Source organism: Gymnoscopelus microlampas (genome assembly GCF_963454915.1).
Source record: "Gymnoscopelus microlampas genome assembly, chromosome: 1".
NCBI lineage: Eukaryota > Metazoa > Chordata > Actinopteri > Myctophiformes > Myctophidae > Gymnoscopelus > Gymnoscopelus microlampas.
In genome coordinates, this window is record NC_139962.1 from 44804835 (window position 1) to 44824084 (window position 19250).

The window sequence follows — 19250 nt, forward strand, 5'->3', positions numbered from 1 at the left end:
TCTCACCATTTGACCGCAGCTTCCATCATATCATCTATCAAGCCTGCTAGAATGGTAAAAAATTATACAATGGAACCCAGGATTAGTTTCTTGTTTTCATCAGTTTTTAAAATGCAAATTTAATTCCAGTCAAATGTCAGATCACTTGAATATGTGGAACCATATAAACCCAGCAACCTTGATACAAATCTGTAGTAAAACTCATAGGTAACACTCTTCCGGAACCACAAGAATTTCCCTGTTACTTACAAGGCCTATACCCATCCCACCAATACAGTGTTTTGTGCTTGTAGGAAGTTTGAATGAAAACGACATAAATAATGTACACAACAGACAACTTGATCCAAAAACAAAACATGTGCCAATGTAACTGGCTGCGTGTTTAAACAAACTGTATAGGTGCTGCTAAACTTATTCTCTGTAAAGAGCATCTCCTGGCCCTGACAAGTGTGTCTATTGGGCCACCCAGTGTGTGCACACACACACACACACACACGCACGCACGCACACGCACGCACACACACAGAATAGGACAAATCATTATATAGACCCTGCTCTGTTGGCCGAGAGAAATAATTGTATATGGACAGATTGGACACATCACAACAGTTATGAATGTCCTACATCAGGAAATAGACTAACAATCCCCTCACCATTGCATGATCTCGGGTCCCCAAATCAAAGCCCGATGCAGTCATGTATGTTGGCAAACAGGCTAACTTCATCTGCCAAATCCCTAAATTAACACCTTTTTCGTGAGAAGGCTCATTTTGGAAAACGTCACTCCAACACCACAGCTGGCATTCAAGGGTAAAATTAATTACTTCAGATACATGTGCTTCCTCTCAAAGCAGACTTATTTGCATTGAGGAACATTCGGCAGAAGTAATCGATGCACACGCAAAATACGGCCACCCAATGACCCCGGCCCCGTCTCAGAGTCCCCCCCACCGTCCCCAAGGCCCCGACAACTCAGCCACGCATGGAGGAACAAACACAGGTAGCCAGAGCAAATCAGAGCCCAACAAAACACAGAAACATGAATGGGGGGTTATTACAATGAGGGGCCGCACAGGACAATGGGCTCGCCATTAAACAAACGGCAAATCCCAGGATGGGCTGCAGGAGAACGATACAGATTACAGGCAACCTAGTCCCTTGCCTGGGGAACTAGGGAGGAGAGAGGGAAAAAGGACACAATATTGCAATCTGACAGCTGACGTCTTCATATAAATGTATGAATTTACATTCCAATTAGAGGAAATTTACATCTTAATCACGGTGAGCCGTGCGTCGGTCCCTCGGTTAGCAGTGTTGCTGCGGTAATGAGGTGGGATGCCGCTGTGCTCTCTCATCCAGACAGTGATCTGTCAGTCGACGACACCTCCTCAGTACGGGCAGCGCTGCGCACCCGAATCCAGCCGCCGGTGCGATCCGGTAATATCCAACCAAATCTGTCTTAAATACCAACCAAGGTGTGTGTGCCGCCACCCGAGGATAATGTGCCAAATATGGAGTTTGAAAAACATCAAACATATCTTAAATACAGTGCAGTGAACCACGAGTGTCTCTGACTGTCACTCAATGACAAGCTTTCATCAGTCCATGGCATCCCAGGCCTAATTTCCATACTAATAATGGGCGTATCATCTTTAATGGTTTGATTTTGTTTTTATGGCATTTCAAATGGATGGCAGAGCTGTCTTCGGTATTACTCAAACATATCATGTCATCAGATCACATGCTGTTCTGCCACTAATGAAGACTAAGTGTAGAGAGCATGGTGAATATATCAGAAACGTTCTTTCCCCCATTTAACTGTGATATCAAGTGTAGAATCCAAAATATCCTTTTAGGAAAGCATTGCCTCGTGTACAGTATAGGTGAGAGGTTTCTGTCGATGGTTGTGAGAAGAAATAAGTCTGGGAAGAAGTGTAAAGCCTTCCTACTCCAGATTTGTGAAGTCTATTTAAGGACACTGTTGTGGTTTAGTTTAATTAGCAGACAAGAGTGGCTGGTTTGAGGTTTGGAAACGAACTCTGAAACCACAGAGAAAAGCCTAAGGCCACTCGCCCTCCAACACTTTTTTTCACGAGTTCAGAGCACCGACAAACTGAGCACAAGTCATGGCGCATTGTGCATATCAATTTTAATGAGTTCTGAAAATGGTCTATTTGAAAAAAAGGACCAAAACCCCCCCCCCCCACACACACACACAAAAACTTCAAACTTTTACTCTCACCAAAAACAACTTCAATTCATTGAATCCGTTCCTTGTACGGCATTCAGATTGCTGACAATGCAGTCAGGAGGAGCAGATTAGCTGCCGCAACAGAGCGGCACGCATAAATCTGTTTAACACAGTCCTTTGCCATCTTCACGCTTGACTTTAATACAGAGATGTGTGAACAAAGAGACGGAGGTAAATGAGGCATGGCTTCTTTATCACCTTCTTCGTGGCCAATCGGACCACTCCCGTCAGCGACACAGCTCTAATGGCTGATATCTGTGGGAGAAGCCCATTACTGGATACTGCCTATAATTAAGACAGTCTGATTACAGCAGCCCAGTGCCTCCTCGCTGATATGTAGGGCTGCCATTAGGGGCTAAAAGTGGCCATCCACTACTTGTACACTGCACAACAGAAAAGTAAGATGTAGGGGGGAGGGGGGACAACAACTGACATGCTTACAACGATGGAGCTAGCATGTTTAGGGGTATGTGCCCCATAGCCTTGTGAACCGGCCCATGGCGTGATATGCGGGGCGTGGCTGGGATTGAGCGTTAGCCTGCAGGGCGGTGGGAGAGGGTGCCAGGGAGCTGCAACACACCCCCTTTGGCACAAGTCTGACATATTCTAACCTCGGAGATTGATTCCCACAACGGCACGGCACTGCCTAACCCTTCTCACCCAGCGCCTGCTGGCCAAATAAGATCTCTTTATCTTTTTTTAAGGGGCAAGTGAGGTTCAGCTGTTGAGTTTTACCATAATATTCCCATATAATTAGAACATCCTAAAACAGGCGCAGGCTTATAAAATGCCATGCCGAGTTTGTTTCTAATAGCAAATGAGGTGAAAGGGTGAGTGTGAATGCTATTAAGTTGGAATAAGAGAATCGAGAATGGTACTGTTAAAGAGCTGACTGCGGTAAAAGAGAGGGACAGGGGTAGGAGAGGGCAGGCCAATAAAAAACAGAGAGTGATAGAAGGGAAAGCACTTCTGTACACAGAGACCTTGCTAACACTGCCTGCTCTAATATTCACCACTACACATGCTTTTGTGCTCTACTCGTCGCCCATCTAAACACGCAAACCTGCTTTTCACCTCCCTGCACACACGCACGCGCACACGCGCACACACACACACACACACACACACACACACACACACACACACACACACACATCTTACCAGCCAAAGCTATCTAATGGCATGCACATGCAGCCTCTCTCTTTTACACACATGCAAAGATGAACGAGACACACGCACGCACGCGCGCGCAATCTATTGGAAGGGTGCACAAAATTCCCTTTACTGATTTAATTATAACTTTGTACATTACATCTCCCCTCCTCTCTTTGCATGAGTTTTGTGTAGACGGAGAAAGCTCAGGCGATGACTACTGAATGTGAGAGTGATTTTAAGGCTGCGCATCAAAGGAAGCTGTTTAACTTTCAGCGTCCTTTGAGAATTTGCATGCAACTGGGCAAGGACGTTCGATGGAATCTTTTTCTGTTGTCAAGAAAATCAGGCTCTTTCTGAGGAGATCAGAGACTCCGACTGAAGCCTTTGATTTCTGATGCCGAGAGCTGAAATTCTCCCATCCAATCTGATCCAGCAAAGGCAAACCGTCACACCTCAAAGTATAGACTGAGGCATATACAGTATATACACTATTGATTTCCCCAAACTTTCTGCATTTTTGCATTAAATAGTTCCACAGTGGCATACCATAGTGGTGCATGGATACATTGTAAGGCTTAAATGCATGCTCAAGAACACATACACACACACACACACACACACACACACACACACACACACACACACACACACACACACACACACACACACACACACACACACACACACACACACACACACACACACACACACACACACACACACACACAAATGCAAACATGAACAGGCACGTGTGCATAGAGGGAGATGAAGCTAGCGTACATGACGGTCCCCATACAAACAGGCTGTGTAAGTGAGCGTACAACATCAGGCCATCAGATCACTTCCCTCTCCAAACATGAAGGCTTTAATAGATGTGAAACTCGGGGCCCTGGACTTTTTCACACCACTGAGTCGCAACTCACACAGAAGAACAGCAGGCAAAGGATGACGGAGCAAAAAAAAAAAAAAAAAGAAGTGGGAAACTGACTCCATGCTGGAAAGATATCCCATTTTCGGCATCTGTCCTGTGTTTCATAACTGCGGTACTGCCATGACAACTGAATTTCCCATGTTGGATCAATAAAGGTCTATCTATCTATCTATCTATCTAAATATGTATGATATGTGGACATCCCTGACGATGAGTCTCATGTAAAGGAAGATCAACCATTCTGGGCGTAAGTGTGGAAAATATACAAAGAACAGAATATATAACACAGATCGCAAGAAGCTTCAGACTAACATATGGAGTAACCTTTGTTCCCTTCTGGGATTTGGGATAGGGTGGGCTGAGGTGGGTGGGTTTTGTGTGTGTGTGTGTGTTTGTGGAGGGGGGTATAACGCTCCGAGGACTGTAGGCACGCCAGGGAGAGGTGAGCTGTCACCCCCCATTATGATCACCGCCTAGGCTAGGAGAAGGGGGAGGGGAGGGGAAGGAGAGGAGAGGAGAGGAGAGGAGAGGAGAGGAGAGGAGAGGAGAGGAGAGGAGAGGAGAGGAGAGGAGGCAAAAAGCTGGTTTGTTGCTAACCGCCATCCCGGGGCATCAGAACCCAACCCTCGGTGTACCATTCCCTCCAGGGAAACACTTGCACGCATGTCCTCCCTCAGCTGCAACCATAAATGTGATGTGTGTCTTTTAGGCTGCGTAAAAGACATTCTTTGGATTTAAAGTGTGTGTTTTTTTGCCTCAGAGAAAAAGGAATAATACTGATGTGGCTGTAGGTTGAGGACACATACAGTAAGGGGGTTTTGCAATCAGTAGGCTAGCGTCTCAGATGAGTACTACAGTACTACATTAAACTTTAACCCATTCAATCCGGGGAACGCATCTGTGTCACTTTAGATTTCTTTGGCTATTCAAAAATAGCATATATACAAGCTTGTAGATCTGCTATTTTTGAAAAAATAATTATTAAAGGTAGGGTAAGTGATATTTTTGGGTTAAAACAAAAAGTATTTTGTTAAAAGGTTAAAGCACAATATTCTGATAGTAATCATTGCTATAGAGTGTTTGTTCAGTAAAAGGAGTCTCACTGTCTCTCCAGCTATTTAATAAACATAAAATACATTTTCCGGTAGGTGTCGAAATCTCAGCCAATCAGGAGAAAGTACCCATTTTTAAGCTTCATTCTTATAGTGTTCCAGTTCCAATTTTGCCTGCTCATTTCTTAGTGTCATCACTTCCAATTTCACTTGTTTAATCTATATCCTGATTGAGTTCTCTATCCTGATTGGATCAAATTGGAAATTAAACTGAAACTGAAACGAAAATGCATTTTCTGTTTTATAAAGAGCTGGAGAGACAAGGAGGCTCATTTTACTGAACTAACACTCTATAGCAATGAGTACTATCAGAATATAGAGCTATTTAACACTTATTTTAACCAAAGAAAATCACTTACCCTACCTTTAATATATATATTTTTGCTTCTGGGGGGGTCCCTGGAACTAAATATTTTGAGATGGGGGGTCCGCGGACAAATACATATCATTTTGGGTGGTCCTTGACATGAAAAAAGTTTGAGAACCACTGATATTACAGCAACATACGTTTTTTTTCAAAAAACAACTGTTAGGATTTAGAAGACATTTGTAGAATCCCCAGAGGCAAAGATTTGAGTTAAAAATGTTAAAAACATATATTCAAAGATTTGCACACATTTTCTCCCCAAAAAATAGCAGATCTAAAAACACTCGGTGACATGCTATGAGCTTGTATATCTGCTATTTTTAAATAGCCAAAGAAATCTAAAGTGACACAGATGCGTTCCCGGATTGAATGGGTTAAAGAGGCAGGAAGTGCTAGACAGGGATGAGTGACTATTAAAGGGCTCCAACTGCATACATGTATTCACATTGTATTCAACAATCCCACATATACCCAATATAAGAGAATATATTAATCTATAATAAGGCTTCCATGAGTCATAACTCAAAACAAACCAGAGACCACACTCTTTGGTAGAATGGTAAAACTACTTTTCCAAATAATGCATACAAGGAGGTATAGGGTAATGTAATTATATCCAATTAACGGTCTGGACACTGTAGAGAGACATCATAATGAAATACGATGCATAAAATTAATTAATACAGTCGCGGTGCTGTTAAATATTATGCTTAGCTCAGACCTGACCTTTTGCTGCCTTTTTCAGTGAGCTTGGGTGCTGCTGAGGCACATTCTGTTCCCCAGATCCCGTTCCTAACACCCTTGTCACTCATCATCACTCATCATTGTTAGGGACAATAGGAAAGTTTGGTTAAGGCACACACTGCAGTACGCCCCCCCCCCCCACCCCATCACATATTTGTGCATGTGTGTGTTAACTCGCATGTAAAAGTGTGTAAAACACTCACATGCACATGCATATACCCTCGTTGTTGCAAACACACAAAATCACTGGACGCTAAGCATCACACATGCACCGTAATCCTTAATCCATTAAGACCGGGAACGCATCTGTGTTATTTTAAGATTTCTTTGGCTCTTTTTTGAGAAATCGAGATTTTTTTTACAAATCTTTGAATATATATATATATATATATTTTAAAGCCAACATTTTTATCTCCAATATTTGCTTCTGGGGGTCCCTGGAACTAAACATTTTGATATGGGGGACCCGGCCAAATACATATAATTTTGGGTCCTTGACGTGAAAAAGCACCAGTGATATAATAGCAACATAAGTGTTTCAGAAAACTGTAAGACATTTGTAGAATGTGTCGTATCTCAGGCCTTAATGGGTTAAAAATGCAATTGTCTCATTTCCCTCGGACGTTGTCTTTTGAAGTGCGGGGCCTGTCCTTCATATGGCCCTCTGAATAATCTACTGAGTGTAATTAAAGTCCATTCAGTGCTCTATATGAGTCCTGGCCGCGCTCCATCATCTGGCCAGGCTTTTCAACGGCCACCTGTGAACCCTTGCAGGACAGGGACTCTGACCCTCATAAAATTCATGAGTGCGCTACATTCAGCCGCCCCTCCGACCTCCCTCAATGGACAACAACCACTTTAAACAAGTCATCTGTTGACTGTTGGGGTGAATCCTTTTCAAATACCCGATTCCCAACCATATTCACAGTGGCAGGGGTTAAGTGGCTGCCGTGATTAGCTGAGATGGATGTCTTTATATAGTTTGCTTGGAAATAAAGAGGATCAAGAGGGGGACTGTTTGTTTTCTTCAACCAAACTTTAGATGTATTGTTCGCAGACGGGTGGGGGAAAAAAACGCTTTTGTTTTTGTTTTTGTGCTGAATTGATTCATAACAGATAATAACGACGACTCAGTAATCTCATCAAAGAAAAAGTCTGGATGAGGAAAAACTGGTGGAAAGGTCAGGAACATCGATAAAAGCATTTTTATTTATGCCGAAATGGAAGAATTATGAATCCATCCTATTATGATGATTCAATCATTTCAGGCATTTCAGGGAGGCGAGCCTCAACTCTAACCTCCAAAGTCAGCTAAACAGAAACAAAACACTCTCTAAAAGGCATGAGGTTGAAATCCAGCACATTTTAGTCTCTCTCTGCAGCTAAAACAAACACAACACATACACACACACACACACACACACACACACACACACACACACACACACACACACACCTCTATACAGGCATACACAGATATGGAGCGCGCGCACATAGACAAGCCCCCTCACACACTCACTCCTCCTCCTGACCCCCCCAGGACACAGAGCATTGGGAGTGTGGGAAAGTTATTTTTAGGACCCATGCAGAAAGCGTTCCTGGGCTTGACGCTCCTGCGCTGGATGGATCAACATTCCACCTTTGAACCACTCCGACCGTGGACCTGTTTGTGCCGATGATGACAATTTTAACGTTCTCTGAGGACCAATGCCAGTGAGAGGGGGACCGGTCCATTTGGTTGTATTCTCTGAATTGCCATGCTATGGGACGGTCTGTGCTGATTATTTTACTAATATCTACAGGAGTGAAGATGGTGATAGCTGGACCACATTTTTTCTTCAGAACAGCACTGGAACGGAAGACGTTCAGAACATTAAATGTTGGGATTATGTAACATAATTGGTTGATTTAAATACACTTAAATACAGAGAGCTAGCTCTTAAAACATTTATATAACCAGTCTTGCACTCTAATATAGAGTAAATCATTTATTTAAATATGCGTTTGCCATATACTTGTATAGGCCTGGTGGGCACGCCAGGCCAACAAAATCCTTGTAGGATGCTCTTTTGAAGATCTTGGCAATCTTTTCATTTAGAGACTTACTGTTAATTGTCCCAGGGAATGTTTGAAAAAACATGTGGGAAAAAATATGCACATAAGGCCCTAACCCAGATATGACAGGCCAAATATGTCAATGATGATAATTTGAAAAGAATGAAAATTTGTAAGATTTAATTATGTGGTAGATATACAGTAGCTGGCAGTGCATGCAGAATGATTGGCGCTAATTTCAAAAGCAAGTAATTTGTAAATGTATTGGTGTGGAGTATAGTATTTATTACAACCTGAAAGGAGATAATGTTTGTCTGTTGGTCTGTCTATTAGCAGGATATCTTGAGCAGTTATGACGGAATGGAGAAGAAGAAATTATTACCTACTTTGCTACTAGTGTTGATGATGTCTTGTATATTACACATGTCTTTAAATGTCTCGATGAATTGAATAAACAGGACCACAATGGAAACAAGCCCTTAGGGCTTTTCATGTTATCCTTTTAGCACCATTGTATAATCGTACCACTGTACTATTTGCAGATTTTCAATAAAGTATTCAATCAAAAACCTTTTCATTAACATTGATTACAATGAGCATAGCAGTGGGTGTGACATATGTGCATAACTAGAAAGAAAAGTTGTTTTATCATGGGCTCAAGGACAACACCCAGAAGACACTGAGTGTCAGTACCTCCTGAGTAGGATAGGATACTGTTTGATATTAGCCAAATGTAGCACTGCATCACCTAAAGCCTAAGTTATACTTACTTACGTGGGTAAGACTTTATATTAAGGTTGGGTCTATAATGTGTTATAACTACATTTATATGTGCATTATAATGCACATATAAGGCATTATAACAATAAAAAACTACTTAGAACAAGGTTTATGAAGTATTATAACTTATAATAGTAACTTATAAGTGCTGGTCATAATGCATTATGAACTCAGTGGAACAGCACATTATAACTACCAGGTAACACTTTACTTAAAGGTCGGGTCTATAATGCATTATAACCACATTTATTATGCATTATAATTATTTTCGTTGTACAACACAGACGCGCAACTTAAAGTTTTGATATAACTTCATCCTTAAGTCCATAGTAATGTTTAAGAGCCCAAACCTCAAATGCAAAAATGGAACACTTGAAGGTGCATTATAGGCTTACCATCACATTTTTCAGTGACGTATTAAACATAGTTTAGATGCTCTGTATGCAATTGTTGAATGTTGATTATAATACATCATATGATGTCACACAGTTTATTACTATGAAATAAATACAGCTTATTAAGTCAAACCCTCCATTTTTGTCTTGCATATACAAAGTGAACACACATTTGAATGCAAATATCAATTGCAGACTGCTGCTGCAGCATCCACCCAAATCCAACTGCGCCAATATGCCATCCTGTGTTCCGCCTATGTTCAGAGGTTTTTCGGCGTATACCATCAGGCCAGAAAACAACAGCATACAATAAAATCCTCAGTGTTAATCTAACTCCAAAGACTCAGCAAGGGTCCTGTAAGACCCGTAACCCTTACTGGCCCATTTGGTCCCATCTGTACACACTTCTGAGTTAAACTAACACCTTACTGAGTAGGGGAAACACATAAAAAAATACTCAACAACTCTACATGATTCAAATCTTAATATTTTTTATGATGTCAGAGTATTGATCTTTAGTTATCATTAAAAGAAAGGACTGCAGAGGTTTAGTGCAATATTAACAGTGAGCACATGTACTGTATAAGTCTTACCAGCAGTGCTCTCACATTCATGAAAAAAAGACAATCCTAAGGCAGAATTAGAGACTACTTCACAAAGCTTAGACAATGGCAATAAAAAGATATGACCCCAGGATACTTCATACAGAGAAGACACAAAAAGCACCAGGGGAGCAATGGCCCCAGTCACTGGGATTATGCTAATGGCAGGCTATTTCTGAATGCACTTACACATATCCTATAGCACCACGTGACCCCATGGTTGAGGGGTGGCACGCAAGTGGCTAGCTCCTCTTTCTTAATGGAAGCTGAAGACGACTAGGGCTACTTTAATCAAGTCTGAGTCCAGTGTGGCCATACCAAACCAGTCTGGTCTAATGGGGGCTGAGCAGTACACACGCCATGTTAAGGGTTCACTGCTCACTGGGGAAACAGCTTCTATTCCAGGGCCAGTTCGGGCAGACCACAGTCTTACTGAGTGTGACAGGAGGGGCACATGTGTCCCATTTTGTTTTGTTCTATTGAAATCCTGTCTGTTTGTGAGAAATGTTTCCACGTTGTATACACATGGTAAAATCCTCAGTGTTAGTTTAACTCTGATAGTACGCAAATGTAACCCAAGGGACCCGTAGGAGTCCATTTGGTTACGGGTACACTCTCTGAGTTACAAATGGATAAATGAACACAGATTTGAGTTGGGCAAAGTGCTTGGCAAAGCGCCCGATCTTGTCTTCTCTGAGCTTTGACTAAGACTACAAGACAAAACACCACAAACATATATGCGATCGCATTTGCTGACTAATTAGAAAAGAGGGCTCAAGGGTACTGATTAAACCTGCATCCTGTCTTGAGCCTCTGAACCTTGACCTCATCAGGATACACATATCCTCTGTCCCTGGGCTACACTGATTCCTTATCATAACACCTATCCTTGTCCCCGGGCTACTCTGATTCACTTATACTTACTGCTGTAATTGGTCTGCTTTGGTTCTCCATCCACACCCAACAAAAAACTTGGTAGTGGCACGGACGGCTGGCATAGCAGTCCGGGCAATGACAGTGTGTCACGGGTTTGAATCCCGTTCCCGTCGACCTTTGCTGTGTGTCACCCCCCATTTCTCTCTCTCCATTTCCTGTCAGTCTACTGTATTCTATCAAATAAAGGCAGAAAAAGCCAAAGTATTTGTTTTTCTTTTTTTTCTTCAAATTGGATCTCTCCTCGAGATAGAGATTGTGAAAACAGGGATAATTTCAGCATACACAACAATTATAAGTTACTACTTTGTGAATACTGTATTTTGTCAGTCACATCACTGCATTTTTCACCATTTTGAAGCTTGCATTTTAAGACACCAGGTCATTTAAAGGGTACCACACGGTACCCTTTAAACCCCTGACTTCTAATTCAACAAGATTAGGCGAGAACTGCGTATGTCCATTTGGACTGTATAGTGTGATGCGACCTCATTATACAGGTATCATCACAAGGAAACATGTGCACGCACACAAGCATTCATGCTCAAACACACACACAACCACACATACTGTACACATTCACATTTGCAGAATAGATAAAACCTCTGCTAAATAATTGATGTAGATCTGATATGTTGTGAATATTGTTCAGCTAAGGGGTCCAATCGCGTGCCATGGACTGGCCTGCACTGGGCTCTCTCTCTCTCACACGCACACGCACACGCACACACACACACACACACACACCCCATACCTTGTCCCAAAACAGTACAGGGACCGGCGTGAACCGAGGGAGGATGTATAAATTATTAATTGAGATTATTATTCTGAAGGTCCGTTCCCATTTGATTTTGACTACCAAAGCAGGCAACGGAACCACAGGCAGATGTACTGAATATCCTAACCACATGAACCCTAGCGTCCCTATTCTGGGCATGACATAGTAGGGGAACATTCAGCAAAAATAGCAGATCGGCTAATTTCCCCAAAGAGATTTTGGTGCAGAGGGAGAAAAGCAGACCCTAACCCTAACCCAGTATAGACCCCTGGGGGAGTACATAGGGCTTAAATGGTTAATTGTGTGTGCTGTGAACTAATCAGGGACATCTACTGATGCCGTTGTTTATTTCTTTATTCTCTGCATGGGATTATGTATTGTGATCCTCTATTGATAGTAAATATTGAATGACCTAGTTAGGTTCCATCTCTCATAGGGGTTCTTTTCAGCACTGGCTTTTCCTCTCCAATCTATGCTGTAGTGCCGCACATTAACTGAGACACGGTAAAGCAGAGATACGAACAGGCATGGAATGCAAACAGAAACAGAAACACAGTAAACAAGCCCCACGGATGTAGGTGAGCTGTCTAACTCATTCCACAATGATTCTCTTTTTCCTTCCAGTAAAATCCTCACTGTGTTAATGTATCCATTTGTTACTCAGAGGGTGTACACATTTAACCACATGGACCAGTAAGGGTCCATCTGGTTAAATACGTACAAATCTCAGAGTTAAGTTAACACTAAGGATTTGACTGTGTTAGGCGGTTTGTGGCCTCAGAGGAAAAGCCCTCATTTTAATTAGACCTGACCTGAAAATCACTTAACTGCTCCTCTCCGCTCCCCCCCTCCCCTCCAAGCCTGCGCACTGGTCCTCACATAGGTCCATTAACACCCCTCCCTTGGCACCCACAGGCTTCAGCGGGGTGGGGGCGGGGGGGCAGGCGTTGTCTTAAAGACGTTTTGAGGACACGCCAAGGAACATTAACCTACTCCACCAGCTCTCTCGCTCGGACTCCCTTACTGCAACTTCCTGAACTCTTCCTCATCTTCGTCATCACCTCACCCCCCACCACCACCACCCAATCCTCTCGTCTTCATCATAGTCATCTTCACCTCACCCTCCCCACCACCTATTCCTCTCATGTTCATCGTAGTCATCTTCACCTCTCCCTCATTACTTATTCCTCTCATCTTCATCATTGTCATCTTCACCTCCCCACCACCAATTCCTCATATTTTCATCAGTCATCTTCACCCCACCCCCCACCAATTCCTCTCATCTTCATCATAGTCATCTTCACTTCTCCCCCCATTAATGATTCCTCTCATCTTCATCATAGTCATCTTCACCCCAACATCTTTGCTTCCACTCTGTTCAGCTTCAAGAGGTGTTCAGATGAGCTGTAACCTCAAGTCGTCCACACCTTCAGTCAAGAGTGCTAAAAGTTTACCGCAAAGCCAACACACGTGCCCCGACCGCACGGCCGTCTGAAAGACGGGGGCTTGTGTCAGTTCCATGGCGGCCTCTCGATGGCCTCTCTAAAATGGGACTAATTTGACACAAATCCCTCCGTCTTATACTGTATTTGACCCATTGACCTGCCTGTGGCACCCCAGTACCCCGCAGGCGCATTGCCTGTCAGTTTAAAGGGTCAGATAAAGGTAAGCGAAATGTAATTGCGTACCTTCGTGCATTCTTTCAAGCTTCCTCCTCAAAGCCCCTTGCATTGTGAGACATAGTGACTTGAGTGTGTGTCAAGCTTGTGCGCCAGTGTGCGAGAATGGGAAAATGTTCGTACGCGTGTGCTTCTGAATAAATACAAGTCATGAGATGACACAAGCGCATATTATGCACTTGTGTCATCACCATGAATATGAACATAATATCTATGTGTGGTTTCTGTAGTATGTGTTAATCTTCTAAACACCTAACACCCCCTCTACCTGCTCAGACAGGGCAATGGGTTAATTCTGGCTTCAGGCGTTGTGGCTAATAACTGCTCGTCAACCCCGGCCTGAACTTTCAGAAACTCCAGCGGTTACCATGGCAACCTTATCACTGAACCTGTGGAACAATTTTAGGTCTAGCGCTGGTGTTTGCCTCCCCATTATGTGGGAAAACTCAAACAATTCAAATAAATACATTCAAAGCACACATCTTTACTGTCAACCTTTACGTTATATGTTGGTAAATCAGCGTGCTATTGAGTGACGCAAGTGTGAGCCTAATAGCAGTTCAGAAATGTGTTGTTGGTGACTATGAGAATTTGCAATGTGTAGGTGGGGCATTATGCTGCCGTCAGACCTCACAGACAAGAAATTATAGCTGTCAATCCCCACGTACTAGTCACCAATTCCTAACCAATAGACAAATAAAGAAACAAAGACAAATAGAGAAACATGGCACACTGTACCATGGGAAAGCTGTGAACAAATAGAAAGAGACACGCAGCAGTAGCAGCGTGTATCTGCAGCACACAGTAATATAGTGCTAATTCAACCCGTAATGGCACAGTTGAGTACATTGTTACACTCTCAAAGTTGGATTAACACTGAGGATTTAACTGTGCAGGTGACTTAAGCAGAAGTGGATGGTTAAAACAAAAGACAGGCAGGGGTGCAAGCTGTGAGCAGTGTGGACCTGGAGGAAGCCATTGAGACAGTGCTGTGTGCGGCCCCAGGGAGACCAGTCCTGTCGCTGAAGAGTAAACGAGGTGATTAGCAGGGCGGGTGTGGGCTGTCACACATCACACGCAGGGGCTGACAATCTGATCGCTATCTCACATGTCAATCTGCCGAGACAGTTGACCAATGGGTCACACACACCTTGGTCGAGACACGCAATCAGTAGATACAGGTAAACACAGACAGATCTGCATGTGTGGATGTATAACCTGCACGCGCGCGCACGCACGCACGCACGCACGCACGCACGCACGCACGCACGCACGCACGCACGCACGCACACGCACACACACACACACACACACACACACACACACACACACACACACACACACACACAAATCTGAAATCTTCAACTCGAATGATAAATGAACTATTGAGAGGCAATCAAAGTACCAGCGTGCAAAAACACAAGAAGTAGTGTATCACAATGGATAATCATTGTTTTGATTAGATTGATGGATGACTGGCAATGTGATACTATGTCCTCTGGAAATTCCCAACACACCACACCTGATCACTGTCAGCGCTTTTGAGTGGCATTTCATATTGCATCTGCTTCTTATGTCAACACAGTAAGCTATTTTCAGAATTTCATAAAGTGCTCTTTACACCCCTCTCTTTGTTCTCGTTGCAAAATCTCCTGCACTGGATGCGACACAAGAGCTCGCTAATAAAAGCTCCTTAAACAAGACAAAGCCTGGCCCTTACAATGTGCTGCTGGGATATATATGACATAGTAGCCGGGCCCGCAGAGCAACAGAGGATCTCCTGGCTTTTGCCCTTTGCCTTCCCACCACGGAGGCCTAATTAAAAGACCATTGAGGAGAACCACCTTGACTTTTACGAACCTTATAAATCTACACTGCACAGTGGCCTGAACACAGGGATGTTCGGCCAGAGGAGGAGAAGAGGGCCAGAAAGAAGTGCAGAAAAGGGGTGGAGTAGAGTGGGATGGTGAGGGGCTGGCAGAAAATGAGAAGGGGTTGACCACACCCCTCACCCGCGGCCACCACCACCTCCCGTCTGTGACAATAGACCCCTGATCAGAGCTTAAGGAGCACAGGGTGTGATAAGGTAATGATAATGTAATGAGGACCAATCATAAGGCTGAGCGAAGGGGAGGGCCCCTTAATTTGTCTCTGGAGTGGTGCTCCTGTGACAGATTGATTACTCTGAGTGAGAGTGAATTGAGTGATGAATTTGGCAGGCAGAGTGCATGTGTGTGATGCAGAGAGAGAGAAAGAGAGACAGACAGAGAGAGAGAGAGAGACAGTGACAGAGTGATGGTAAGGAACATGTATGTATACATCTCAGTGAACAAAGTAATGAGCTATACATATAATATTGTAATTACTAAAAACATTTTGCACCCCATCGTGTAAACACAGTACAAGCGTCCCAAATGCTCGACTTAAATTGCAACCAGAACAATGTAAAGAGCATTGTCGCATCGCATATTCATTCATGAGCATAGACGCACTTTTCTCTCACTCTGCTGCCTTTTGAAGTTACGCTGGGGTAGGTGTGACGGCAACGGTGTATAATCAATAGTTTCACCTTTCGCGTTGCCACCCGATAGCAGACGAAAGCGAGCTCGCTTTGGCCGTGCGAGGCTAACGTGAGAGACTGCTCATAATCCTCGCCACTTAATGGGAGTGCCACTGGGAACAATGCTTGGGTAAAAAACGTAATGGCTTTTTAAATAAATCATTACTTTACATCTAAGTGGAGCTCTTGTTTTATATTAATAGTTTGCATGCGTTGCTGAGAGGGTGAGGAAAACGCAATTGGTTATACATCTGAGGAATAAATTGAGGACGGTGCAAAAAGAAAAAGAAAAACAAGTAGGCACGAGAGGAGCCCATGGCAAATGAATCCTACCTCAATGGTGAACTGTTTCCTCTTGAGTTTGAAGGCCAGGTCCTTGTGGTCAGGAAGGTCACTCACCAGACCGTTTAGGCGGGGCACCTGGCGCACATGTAACAGGCCTGCAAGAGCGAGACAGCGAGAAACCAAAACATTGACTCAACACTAATGAAATAGACCTCAAACAGTGGATCAGACAACCCAAAAGTGAAGTTGTGATAAATAATATGTTTAATGAAGGAATGCTGTGCTATTTCGTACTGCATCTTGGGTCCTGACTTCATGGTTGAAGCAGTATTTGAGTCCCAGTGTGAGACCATTTGAGACCGACTGCACCGAAGGCATAATTACAAGGGCAGGACATTCCTACCCACATTGTGCCCCAGTTGTGTTTTGCTGTGCCAAGCACTAACACCCCTGAGGCAACGAGTCATGTGCTGATCCTTGATAGAGAAGAGAGCCTCTTTGAAACATCTTACAGCGGGTCAGTCCTCTGCACCAGTCCTTCTCAAACTTTTTAGAGCTCTAGAACAGCAGCATATTTTGAACAATCTTCAAGGACCACCCCACCCAAGAAGAATATACTGTATATATTGTATATTTAAGAAGGCATAATACAGTGATCTCTATTTTATAACCTTTGTTTGAATTCATATTTATCATGAATGATCTTAAATCCAGATTCATACCTAGTTGCGCACACTGAAAGTAGCATATCTACAGGCTCAGTGAGCATGTAGATTCAAATTCGGTGTGCGACACTGCATGTAATGAAGTATATCAAGCCCATAACAGTCATTAAGTTTTTCCCCCACACTACGCTTACAAGTTCAAAACATTTCTTACATTTGCTGGATATATTTTTGTTACATTTACATAAAGGTATAATATATTGTTAAACATTTTCCCATGGACCACTAGTGGTCCGTGGACCACTGGTAGAGAAACAGTGCTCTGCACTCTCATTTTTCCCTCTCTTTCTCTCTCTCTCCTCACAGACTTGGCTCTTGCGGAGCTCATGTGACACTGTAAATAGGCCCATGTAATGAAGCAGAACAAGATAAACAGTGATTTTAATTGTTGAAGAAAAACTCTTTTTCTTGCTTGCTTTTTTCAAAGGAATATCTGGTTATGGTGCGTGATTTTATTCTCTCCCTCGTGTGTGTGTGTGTGTGTGTGTGTGTGTGTGTGTGTGTGTGTGTGTGTGTGTGCGTGTGTCCGTGTGTGTGATAAAAGAAGTGCGTCCACTAATTCCTCTCACTGGCAATGCATTAAAAGGCACGAGGTCGAGAAATGAGTACATAGACCAGGTCTTCACACAAAAAGAAAAAAGAAAGAGAGGACGACTTAATACAGCTTTTCATTTTTTTGCCTCATCCCTCATTCCGTTTTACTGTGAAGTGACATTTTCATAAAACAGGGGTGGTATAAAAGGGGCGTGAGAGAGACAAGGAGGGAGAGGGGAGAGAGAGAGAGAAATAAAGAGAGAGAAAGACAGAGAGAGCATGAGAGAGTAATGGAGAAAGGGAGAGAGACAGAGAAAGAGGGGGATGGTGGGTTCTCTCTTCTGTGCACTTGGGTGATTTCCCCTCGCCTGATTTGCAGTGACAGGCTTCCCAGCATGCTTTGAGCAGCCCTGAACTGCTGCCGCAAACACATACGCACGAACACGCACGTACACTCATGCTAACACACACACACACAAACGCGTGTGCGCTGTGCCCGCATAGATGCGTTCGCACTCGTGAACACACATCAAAACAATCGCACACATAAATGTATTTCATAACCTAATTGGATTTTCTAGAGCTGGCTAAAAGCAGGGGTGCGTATCATTGTTAGAATGGAGATTAAATCACAGAATTTGTGCGAGTCCCTTTGGTATATCATTAAGAAAATGAGGCGATGTTAAAGTAATGTGTTGAATGGCCTTGCAATGCCATGTTTTTACCTGTGTGGAGGGACGTGATCACTACTATGTAGGCCTGCACCTATGAATTATTTTCTTCCATTACTTTTTCCATTAATTGAATAATCAAGAAACGATATTTTTTTCATTTTGTATATATTAACAAATCGATTAACAACTTTTAAGCGATTTCATACTTCGTCGCACAACAGGGTTGTGCAAAAATTGTGAAAATTGCAGATTTACAAGCTCACAACACTATTTTTGTTTCTTAACTTCTCGCCTACAATGACATGCCCAAAATAGAGACAGATTTTTAATCAATTATTTTATTAAATTACAGATATTTTTTTTATAATCTATTAAATAGATAAGTTTGATTGAATGACTGCACCACTACTACTAAGCATTGTGTTTTATCGTGTAAATAAAACACCCACTGACGAAACCAAAAGCCATCACTGAATGTGTTCAATCCTCATCAGGCCTTCACATGTCACAACTGGAACTGTCTAACTCGGGGAGAGGAGGAGAGGAATGAACCAAGAGGAAAAGAGCAAGAGAGAGAGAAAGAGGGAGAGTTTGAGAGCTACGACTAAAAATACCCCATTCGCTTAAACTGACCTTTATGTGTGGAGAGTGTGATAGTGATGGAATAGAGGGACAGAGCACAGAAAAAAA

The 19250-nt window shown here is 43.0% G+C and overlaps 1 protein-coding gene across 2 annotated transcripts in view; it reads right to left on the minus strand.

Moving 5' to 3' along the window:
- elp4 (elongator acetyltransferase complex subunit 4) overlaps positions 1 to 19250 on the minus strand; it is a 66686-nt gene that overhangs the window by 19543 nt on the left and 27893 nt on the right. The window contains exon 9 of one of the 2 annotated variants that reach the window (XM_084071869.1): positions 16676 to 16782. The exons of the other annotated variant lie outside the window; for it this stretch is intronic. Within the exon in view, the coding sequence (XP_083927995.1) occupies positions 16676 to 16782 (107 nt within the window). The remainder of the gene's footprint in view (positions 1 to 16675; positions 16783 to 19250) is intronic. 2 annotated transcript variants of the gene reach the window in all.